The sequence below is a fragment of the Stenella coeruleoalba genome, assembly GCF_951394435.1.
Source record: "Stenella coeruleoalba genome assembly, chromosome: 11".
Classification (NCBI taxonomy): domain Eukaryota; kingdom Metazoa; phylum Chordata; class Mammalia; order Artiodactyla; family Delphinidae; genus Stenella; species Stenella coeruleoalba.
Genome location: NC_137157.1, coordinates 12,345,406 through 12,356,625, shown reverse-complemented (window position 1 = coordinate 12,356,625; position 11,220 = coordinate 12,345,406). Strand labels below are relative to the sequence as shown.

Here is an 11,220-nt window from a genome sequence, read left to right as displayed (position 1 = left end):
GACTTGGGAAAACTACTTAACCTCTCTGTGCCTTAATATTTACATGGACAAAACGCAGATGAAAATGACAGAGCTGTTGCCAGGATTAAATGCAATCTTGCACGTAAAGGTTCTACACATAGTAAGTGTTCAATAAAGTTTGGCTCAGATCGCAATTCATAATTGTAGCCTGATTCCAGCCCTTTCTGGCAGCCTAGCAATATCATGTTTACCAGAAAGAGATCTTGTGGCAACTATTTAGTTATTCATTCATTCATTCGATGTTGTCTGCTACTTGCCAGGCATGGTTCCAGTCTCTGGAGAGTTCAGAAAACAAAGCAAAGCCCCTGCCCTCCTGGAGCTTACATTCTAATGGGGGCATCTGCTTCTAATAGTTGTTCTTTCTAGAAAGTTCTTGGCAACTCTTTTTTGAAATCTTTTAGCAGCTCCAGTTCTAGGTCTGACCTCTGTGAATCTTGTGAACCAGTAAATGCCACCCTCTGTAGAATGAGCCTTTCAAGGACAACCTCGGAGATGACTTCTGGGCTGTAGTGGGATAACCATGTTCCTTCGGGTGGTCTCCCCCTCCGCTGTATTCTGGGAGATGACACTGCACCTTGAATTTTGAAATCTTTGTGCCACGCTGCTTGGGTTCAAACCCTTAACCTCTCTGCCTCAGCTTCCTCATTTGTAAAACGGGGACAATAACAGTACCAACCTTATGGAGGTGTTATGAGGATTTAATCAGTTAATACATGCATTCAGTACGGCGTATGCCGCACAGTAAGTGCTCAGTGAACATTAGCTGTTAGTATTGCTATCACTGTTCATTGAAGCAGACGGTGGGTATATAATTTATACCAAGAGCTGAACTCCTTGGCGTATAGCCCTTCTATCTAGGAGGCGCAGCAACCCCCAGGTCACTGGATTGCTTTGGTGACTGAAATTCAGGTCAGTGACCCTGGAAGAGTGTGGATCATGGGCCAGAGCTCTGACTTTGGACTGGATGGACACACTGACCTCCCATACCTGCCTGGTTCTTCCAGACTTCCTCCAAACATCGGAGACTCCTATAGGGGTACAGCTGGGAAGGAATGCCTCAGCCACTGTAGTCCCCCAGTTGGGGAATCCGTGCTTGACGGGCAGTCCTCAAGCCTGTACTCACATTCCTTCAGAAAGGGGGCACTTGCTACCCTGTTTACAAACAACATCCTTGTAATGAGCCAAAATTACCTTTTTTGTTTGTTTTGTTTAATCTAGAATCCAGTATTGCAGCATTGGGAAGGGGCTTTAGGAATCATCCTCGCTGTTTGTTTTGTCATCTGGGCTCACCCAGTGACATACTTATCCCCAGTCCTAAGGGATCAATTTCCTGCATAATTAATTCCATAGTTGATCAGAGAGCCAGCTCCGTTCCAGGCCTGGTGCAGGCACTGAGGGTGAGATGAATCAGACCTGATGAGTCCTGGAAGAGCGCCCTACGCAGGTAAGCAGGGAGGTGGTCCGGATGACCAGCATTGCTGTCCGGTTGGGTACCAAGTGCTAAGAAGGCCTGGAGGAGGCAGGCAGCGACCTGGACTCACCCTGGGGCTTGGGTCCCGTCTTCCTGCTTTATGTGTGACCTTGGGCATGCCACTTCATTCCCCAGCCTCAGTTTCACTGTCTGTAAAATGGTAGTGATCTACCCCACAGGGTAACTGGAGGGATGAACCATGGAAACAGCAGTCTCTAGCACGTAGTAGGTTCTCAAGAAAAAAAAAAAAGGCCCTAAGTGGACATTTAAAGGGTGTATGAGGAGGCAGGCTGCCAGCTGAGGGACCCGGGAGGAGGTGATACTTAGGGAGCAGGCTGGGGAGGGGAAGCGGGGAACTGCAGGCAGGCTCTGGGGTCGGAGAGTCCCTGACGTTGCCACCCCCCCAACACACACCTCCTGCTCTGAGAAGCGCTGCCTCCCAGCCCTCAGGAACCATTCAGACCCCTGGAGCGTTCAAGTCCCATCACTGGGTGGGAGGCTCTGGAAGTGGCAGGATCACACAGCTGCTCAGATTTCCAGAAGTTGTTGGTTTTTTTTTTTTTTTTTTCCTTTTCACGTCCTGTTTTAAATAGCTTTGTTTTCCAAGGGTCATATGACCGCGCCTACTCCACCCCCGCAGGCCAGGGGCGGGCGGGGCGCCGGCCCTCGCGGGTGTTGCAATGTCGGGCCAGTAAGTGTGGATCGGCTGTCTGGCGGCGGCCACGTGACCCGCCCCGGGGATAAATAGACGGCACGGTCCGGGCTTTGCACAGTCGCTCTCCCGCTTCCAAGAGCCCGTCCCGAGACGTCGGAGCCAGCACCGGACCCCGCACCAGCACCACCGCAGGATGGAGCGCCCGCAGCCCGACAGGCAAGCGCGGGGCGAGGGACCGGCCTCTCCCGGGAGGGGCGACCCCTGCCCCTGCCCCTGCCCTCCTGCTGAGCTGCCGAGACTCAGCCGGGAAGCAGGAAGCGACCTCGCAGGGCGGCCGGTCTCTTGGGCTCTGGTATAAGGAGGAGCGGGGTTCCAGTCCCGCCCGGTGGGGTAGTCGGGGCGATGAAAGATGAATTACATGCCTGGCTCCGGGTGGGTGACCCGATGGGAGTGTTGCCGTGGGATCCAACTTTGTTTTTGGCTTTGGACTTGTGTGTGCTTGAAGGTGGCCGTGTGCTGAATCCGAGATCCTGGGGGCTGTCCAAGGCTGGCTGTGAGTGCCTGCTTTTCTCACTAGAGCCCCCTCTTGGCCGCATCCACCTCTCACTACCTGTTGAATGCAGGAGCAGGACATCACCGTGGCTTCTGTGTCCCCATTTACCGATGAGAATGGCACAGCTGGGGGAGGCAGCAAGGCCAAGGTTCCCTGGCTAGCTGGGATGTGAACCTTGGTTTGTCCCCCTCCAAGTCTGGCTCCTTTCCTTCTCCCAAGAATTTGATCAGCACATACAGAAGAGGGGATGATGTTTCTGGAAGAGGTGTGGGAGAGAAAGGAGAAATGACCCTTTTCTCGGGAGGCGGTCGCAGACATACGGCAGAAATACTCGCCGAAAGGGAGTTTTTCTTGAGTAAAGCTGAATTTACTTAGCCTTTTAAACTCAAACACTTCTGTGATGAGCAACATATTATAAGGGGTCATGAGATTTGTATCTGAGCTCAACAAAGTTAATGAATTAAATCTTGGATCTAAAAGCCAATCAAAGCACTTACAAAGTTGAATGGGCATCCTGCCAACTGCTGCTTCTCCCTGGGTGGTGCTGCTGCCTCCTCTCCTTCACTGAGAATAACTGGTACCAGGACTTCCCTCTTGGTTTGGGGGGGACCGTGTTACATAGTATCTTAATGACTGAAAAGTGTGGATGGGGCTGCATCTTAAGGCAGTTGGGAACATGGCTGTTTATTAAGTGGGAGGCTGGATTTCTGCAGAGAAGCCTGATAAAAGCTGAAATCTCTTTAAGTCTTGCTGACAGGCGGGGGTACCCTCAGAAGCTCAACGTTGGGAAGAACTCTGCTCAGAGCCCCCCACCTTGTTCACGTCCCTCCCTTTCTCTGTAGTATGCCCCAGGATTTGTCAGAGGCCCTGAAGGAGGCCACCAAGGAGGTGCACACCCTGGCGGAGAACGCCCAGTTCATGAAGAACTTTCAGAAGGGCGAGGTGACCCGAGAAGGCTTTAAGGTATGTGGCCTGGTGGTACCAGCCCTGGCAGAGGGAATGTTGGCTGTGGGTGCTCCCAAGGCTCAGGGCAGTGGTTTAAGTGGGGGTGGGGACCAGGGATGCTGAGGGGCCAGATGGGCATGTTCAAGGGAATCTTTTTACAGATCGTGACTTTGAGGCTCAGAGAGGGGAGGTGACTTACCCAAGGTCACACAGCAGATTCACAGCCTGCTATGTGGTGTTGTGGAGGGGCTGGGGCAGTACTACCATCAGCTGACCACCTAGGCTCTGCTTGGCATTTTACTTAATTTCTAATTAGTGCCTCAGTCTTGATAAGGAAGATGAGGAAGGGAAGGCTCAGAGAGACTAAGTAATTACCAGAAGGTCACACAGCCAGTAGGTAAATGGGAAAGGCCAAAAGGGAACCAAGGCTGGTTTCATTTCAGAGCTTATGCTTCTGATATAGTTCTCATCTGCCTCTGAAGGCAAGGGGGAATGTGGGTTCGAGCCCGAGCACATCCATTTCCTAATAGTAAGACTAAGGACACCTCATCTATCCTCCCTAAGGTACCTTTTTCTCATCCATGAAATGAGATTTTTCAACAGCAGGGTTTTCTTTTTTTCATTTTTTTTGTCTGTGCTGCATGGCATGCGGGATCTTAGTTCCCCGACCAGGGATCGAACCCGTGCCCCCTGCAGTGGAAGCTCAGAGTCCTAACCGCTGGATTGCCAGGGAATTCCCTGCAGGGTTTTCTTAAGTGCCCGTTGTATGTGAGGCACAGGTTTTGCTATTTCCCAGTACAACTGTGAAATTCATAAAAATAGAAGGAAAGCATGTGGCAAAGAACCAGGCAGGTGCTGGGTGTGAGGAAAGGCTCGTTCCGGTTGAGCTGTGGGGCTGGGGAGCTGTAGCCCTCCACTCCTGACACCCCTGCCTTTTGCTTTCGGGAGCCTCTCCCACTTCCAACATGAGAGGTGCTTCAGTGAAGGGAGATTTAAGGCACAGCTCTAAGGGGTTGGGGCCCTGGGCTATGCCCTTGCCCCCTTGTCCTCCCCCGCCCAAAAAAAAAAAAAAAAAGCTGACCTACAGTTGCTGAGATGAGGCTGGGGCAGAGGCAGTGGGGACGTGGCTGCTGGAGTGTCCCATCCCCAGCCACTGTAGACTTTGGGTCTTTCTTCTCAGCCGCTGAGTTCAAAGGCAGCACAAAGGTCCGCGAGAGGACCCAGTGCTCACTCGGATCATGCTGATGGAGGTAGCATTTTTTTATCACCATGGCCTCTGACTCAAGGGCTACGTGCCCGGCTGCACCTAGCGCTTTACCTGTGTCATCCTGCTGGACCTGCACACCAGCCCGTTACTGTGTGGTTGGATTACCCCTCTTTGCAGGGAAGGGAACCGAGGCTTGACCTGTGCAGAGCCACTCAGACCTCACATCGCCCAGAGAGGGCGAGTGGCTTATCCATGGTCACACAGCTGAGGACTGGCTGAGCCGGGTTAGAACCAGGCCGGTCAGAGTCGAAGGCCCAGGCTGTTCTGTACCAGGCTGCTTGGCTTTCTGCCCCGGTGAGAAATGGCGCTGCCGTGAACGTTTATGGCTCAGAAATCATCTTGGAAACCTCCACCAGAGCATTTATCCTTTGTCCTCTTTCAAACTCAAACTAGAGAATTAATGTGTAACGGGAGTTCCCCGAACCGAGGAGCACTGGCCCTGTCCCCCAGCTCAGCTTCCAGAGGCGTCCTTTGGGGAGGAGAACCATGCCCTGTAGATGGTCATCGAGAGGTCAAAGGCCGGAGGTGCCTGGCATCTCCTATAAGTACTTTCATTCACGTACGTTTTCCAGAGCCAGGATGGCCCCCCTAGCCATGCCTGGGCTTGGCTCCATTTCCATTTCTTACTAGCTGTGTGACCTCCACGTCACATACTCTCTCTGGGCCTTAGTTTCCTTTTCTGTAAAATGGGCATAGCTATGCCTTTGTTGGATTTTTCCAAGGACGAAGTGAGGCTGCGTGTTTTATGCAGTGTGATAAAAGGGTTTTAGGCCCAGACAGCGCATGATCGAATTTCTCTCTTGGTGACACTCCCTCTGGCTGCTGTGTGGAGGAGATCGGAGGGGCTGGCAGGAGGTGGGGGCCTGGCCCGGGGAGGTGACGAGGGTCCCTCTGAAGGCAGTAGTGTGAAGGGGCTGGATGGGGAGCTCTTATACCGACCTGCTCGCTCTGGTTTCAGCTGGTAATGGCGTCTCTGTACCACATCTATGTGGCCCTGGAGGAGGAGATCGAACGCAACAAGGAGAACCCGGTCTACACTCCCCTCTACTTCCCGGAAGAGCTGCACCGAAGGGGGGCCCTCGAGCAGGACATGGCCTTTTGGTACGGGTCCCGCTGGCAGGAGGCCATCCCCTACACGCAGGCCACCAGGCGCTACGTGCAGCGACTCCAAGAGGTGGGGCGCGCCGAGCCTGAGCTGCTGGTGGCCCACACCTACACCCGCTACCTGGGTGACCTGTCCGGGGGCCAGGTCCTCAAGAAGATCGCTCAGAAGGCCCTGGACCTGCCCAGCTCCGGAGAGGGCCTGGCCTTCTTCACTTTCCCCAACATCGCCAGTGCCACCAAGTTCAAGCAGCTGTACCGCTCCCGTATGAACACTCTGGAGATGACCCCCGAGGTCAGGAAGAGGGCCCTCGATGAGGCCAAGGCTGCCTTCCTTCTCAACATCCAGGTGAGGGTCTGGCTGCCCTGCGTGGCCGCCGCGTCCCCCAGCTGCTCCTCCAGGGACATTTCACGCAGAGCAGGGGAGGTGGGGGCCGAGGGTCACGGTTAGGGACAGGGGCTCGGGGGCCAGGGTTCCAGTTCTGCCACTTACTGGCTGGGTGATGTTGGACAAATCCCTTAATCGCTTTGTACTTCCGTTTCCTTGTCTGTAAAATGGGGAAATGACATTATCTCGTAAGAGTTGTGAGGTTTAAGCGAATTTAAATCAATCAGGTCCTAATAGCACGGCCTGGCATGGCATCACCTGTCTAATATTAGCTATGGTTGGTTATTGTGGGATGTGAGCGTCACCATTGTGGCACTCTGTGGCAATCCTCTGTGACAACGTACAAGTTGCCTGTGCAGTTGTGTGTAGCCAGGTTGGCACTGCAGGGGTTATGGGTGCTGTAGACGTGGCCTCCGCCTTCTGGGCCTCAGCCCAGCCAGGGAGGCTGGGTGTGTCTTTCTATAAGTGTCTCAAATCTAGGGGAAGGTGAGCTTCAAGCGAGGCCTTTCCTTGAAGGATGACTTCTTGGGCAGGGCTGGGGGTGGGTGTGTTCCCAGGGCGGGTGAGGTTTCTTCTAATCCGGATGTTTGAGAATCCCATCGCTCTCCCCCCACCTGGAGGCCCCACGGGGACTGGGGTTCCCAGCTTATGCTCTCCCTGGCTCTTTATTCCCAGCCTGGGACCCCAGAAGAGCCTGGTCCGAGCACTCCTTAATGGAGCAATGCCCCTTCCTTGCATTCCCCTAAAAAACAACATCATCACCCACAAAACCTGGTCAGTCCTCCAAGAAAATCTGTCTTTCAGAGAGGTGGTATAGAAAGAACGGGAGCTTTGGAGCCAGAGCCCCATGGGAGAGTTGGCTTGTGCTGCCTGACCTCTGGGATAGCCTCGGCCCCAGGCATTGAATCTCTGGGAGCTGCAGTTTTCTCATCTGTAAACCCTGGCTCATGAATACCATGGAGCACACTTAGCAGGGGCGAATCTCACCAAGAGAATGGAGTGCCTGCTAGGGTACCGCTCATGACATCAGTTGCAGAGGGATGCAACATAAGGGCGTGAGTGGCCACGGTGAACTCTGAATTCACGGTGGCTATTACTGGGGAGTATTTGGGGAGGAGCAGGCAGGCGGGTCAGATGGACTTGTGACATCTTATCTCTTAAGCTGGGTGAAAGGTCCATGGATGTTCAGTATCTTTTCCCGTGATTCTGGTATGTCCTGACGTTTCACAACCACACACCTCAAACCTCCCTTCAGCTGGCCGGTCCCCACCTCTCACAGAGACATGTATCTTTTGTCTTGCAGCTGTTTGAGGAGTTGCAGGAACTGCTGACTCAGGACGCCAAGGACCAGAGCCCCTCGCAGGCACCAGGCCTTCGCAGGCGGGCTGGCAGCAGGGCGCAAGGTGAGGGCTTCCAGGGGGCGGCATTTGGAGGGAGCGTGGCGCAGCTCTCTGGCTCCAGCACCTGTTGACTCTTCTGTCTCCTCAATGTTTTAAATGCGAAGTCGGGCGTGGGCAGAGGGCGTGGGGCCAGCCTTCAGCGGGTGACTGCAGCCACGTGGGTGACCCCTCCACGCCTCGGTCTCCCCAGTTCTAGAATCAGGGAGGTTGGGCTCGTTCTAGGTCACTGGCTCGAAAGGAAGACTTGCACACCAAGGACCCTCAGAAGTCACGGCAAAGCCCTCTCCCCTCTTAATTGAGGTTCCTTTGGGGACCTTTTAATGGTTCCCACACAGAGACGCCCTGACATGGGGCAGGGAGCCCAGGACAGCTGCTAGCTCTTCCCCTGCCATGGACGCGGGGAAGACACGTAACCTCGGGGTCGTGTCTCGTGTCAGTCCGTCCCTCACACTTCTCAGACAGCTCTCGACGGGGTGGCTGTGCTGAGAGAACATCTGGGAACTTCCAAAAGCACCGGAGTGCTCTACCCAATGTCCCCTGACACCCCGGTGGGTGGCAGTGTGGCTTCGGGAGTTGGGGGAGGGGAGGGGTGAGGTTCAGCCACCTGCTTGGCAGGTCACCTCAGGACTTTGCTCCCGGGGCCGCCCTCGCCCGCCTGCCCTGCGGCTTTCTCATGTGTGCTAGGCCCACGTCGACCCCTCTGTTGGCGGGATTGAGCCCGGGAACATTGGAATGTGGCCAGTCCTGGTGGGATTGGCTACCTGGTGGGGGTGAGGGGACTTGGCCCTAACGCACTGGTTCTCAAAGTGTGGTCCCCTGGGTATCCCTGGAGGGTACTTCCTCACAATGTAGCCGAAAATGGAAGACTGGAGAGCTTGGAGAAGTAGTAAGCTCCCTGTCTTCGGAGGTATGTAAGCAGTGGCCGGAGGGCTACTGGTTTGCGTTGAGCGGGACTGTACTAGACCCTGCTGAGGCCCCTCTGCTTTGTCTTTCTGTGATGTCAGACGGGCCCATCTCTGTCCTCCTGGTGTTGACACTGTCCTCTTTCTCTTTCAGACTCTGCTCCCACAGAGGCATCCAGGGGGAAGCCCCAGCTCAGCATCCTCTCCCAGGTGCCGCTCATGCGATGGGTCCTCATGTTCAGCTTTCTGTTGGCAACGGTTGCCGTGGGGCTTTACACCTTGTGAATGTAAGCATGCTGGCTCCTGGCCGTGAACTGTTTTTGGAGAGGGACAGCCTCTTGGCCGACTTCCCTCCCTTGGGCATGGGGGGTGGGAGCAGCTGTCGGGGTCCCTGCCGTCTCCCTGCGTCCCTCTGTCTCTGGAAGAAAGGAGTCTGCGGCATCTCCCCCAACCAAAAGCACGTCCAGCCAATGACCTGAACTTTAGAGTGGGACGAGGGGTCCTGCCCAGCCTTGAGGGCACCCTCCCCACCCCGTTCCTGCAGTAGAGCCCAAAAGATGTAGCCAGAAGTGACCGCTGTCGTGAACCTCCAAATGCCCTGGGTCCCCGGTCTCCCTGTTGACATGCTGTGACCGCCTGCCCCCTGGGCCGTGGCAGTTTTTGTATAAATATGCAAAGATGTTGTGTCTCGTGTTTCCGTCTTGTTTTCGTCGGAGCCACTTTTCGTTCCTGACTCGGCCTGAGCTGTGGTATTTTGTTGTGTTCTGTTTTGTTTTTATAACAGGGTTGGGGTGGGAGGGAGGGGTTTAACAGCACTGTGGCCTTGGTCGCTAACTTTTATGTGAAATAATAAACTACATGGCTTAATAGTAACCTGAAGTGTTTTTCTTGGGTTCTGTTACCTTTGGGGAGCTGACTTGTCCTCACTTGTTTCTTGAAAGCCTGGTGGGGAGAAGGGGTGAAGGTGGGGATGACAGGAGCTGGTTTGGGATGTTGTGCTCTGCCCTGAGGATGGGGGGTGGTGACCTTTAAGCAGTCGGTGGGCAGATCTTCGTGGTGAACGCTGCTTGATGCAAGACTCAGCCTTACTGAGGATGGGATTCCCTGTTAGGCTGAAATGAGCAGATTCGGGGGTAAAATTTGTGTCCTGTACAGTGAACCCTAGGGACTGGAGTACGATCCCTGGTTCAAATCCCTGCTGCTCCATTTTGTAGCTCTGCCTTTGGGGTTAGTTATTAACCTTTTTGGGGCCCAGTTCTGTCACTTTTAACATGAATACAGTGAGACCCAGCTCATCTGTTTTGAGAAGCAAATGAGATGCATGTAAAATACCAACAGTGTATAATACTATCATGAAACAAGGGAGATCAGTGTTTTGTGATTCCTGCTAACCATCTCACCCATGATATCATCTCATTTGATCCTCAGAGAAAAGCTGTGAGGAGAGTTAACGCTCTCTGAGGGTCAGGAAGGATTTAAATGCGGTCCGGCCAGTTCTAAACCCAAGTCTTTTCCACTCTCCGAAGTCCCGAAAGCCACTGAAGTGGTAGAAATGCAGCCTCCCACTCTGGGAGAGTGAAAGCCCTTGGCTGGAGGTGTATTTAGCAAAGCAGGGGACAAGGCTTTTCCTTATACGACTTCTATGTGACTGAGGATTGGGTGCCTGGAGACCTCTCCCTAGTTCTGGCTTTGTCATCAAGTCTGGAACCTTTGGTTAAGTCACTTCAAGTCTCCTTGAAACTAACAGTACACCTGCCTCCTACAGCTATTAGGAGGGTCCAGTGGCCTCCAAACCCCAGTCTGTGGATGGTGGCATCACAACACCCGCATATCCTGGGCCCCATGCAGAGAGGTTCTGATTCTGGAGATCTGGGACAGGACTCTGGAATCGCTGATTCTGGAGATCTGGGACAGGACTCCGGAATCGCTGTTTATGAAGAGCTTTGGCGCAGTGGTTAAGAATCTGCCTGCCAATGCAGGGCACATGGGTGCGAGCCCTGGTCGGGGAAGACCCCACATGCTGCGGAGCAATTAAGTCCGTGTGCCACAACTACCGAGCCTGCGCTCTAGAGCCCGCGAGCCACCACTACTGAAGCCCACGCGCCTAGAGCCCGTGCTCCACAACAAAGAGTAGCCCCCTCAATGAGAAGCCAGCGCACGGCAACGAAGAGTAGCCCCCGCTCGCCGCAACTAGAGAAAGCCCGCACACAGCACCGAAGGCCCAACGCAGCCAAAAATAAATTTATTTTTTAAAAAAAGCTTCCTGGGAGATTCCAAGGTGCAACCAGGTCCAGGAGCCACTGTTCATGAGATATGTATGCCAAGGGTAGGCACTCAAAATAGCGACTTAGCTCTTCCCACCCTGGGCCCTGTTGCCAGTTTTTTCGTGACAAGAGCATTGATACCGTTTGTAGTGACAAAGGAAGGAAGAAGGGGAGAGGAGAGAGAACCATCTTAAATTCTACTAACAGGAAAATGGCTGAATAATTTGTATTCTCTTCACACGGTGGAAAATAA

General features: G+C 53.8%; 1 protein-coding gene across 1 annotated transcript; it reads left to right on the top strand.

Annotated features, from left to right (window-relative positions):
• Positions 1–1,804: 1,804 nt before the first annotated feature.
• HMOX1 (heme oxygenase 1) lies at positions 1,805–9,485 on the top strand. Its single transcript, XM_079938159.1, has 5 exons — positions 1,805–2,363; positions 3,543–3,663; positions 5,871–6,362; positions 7,705–7,804; positions 8,858–9,485. The coding sequence occupies exons 1-5, from the start codon at positions 2,341–2,343 to the stop codon at positions 8,986–8,988; spliced, it is 867 nt and encodes a 288-aa protein (XP_079794285.1). The 5' UTR covers positions 1,805–2,340; the 3' UTR covers positions 8,989–9,485.
• The last annotated feature ends 1,735 nt before the right edge of the window (positions 9,486–11,220 follow it).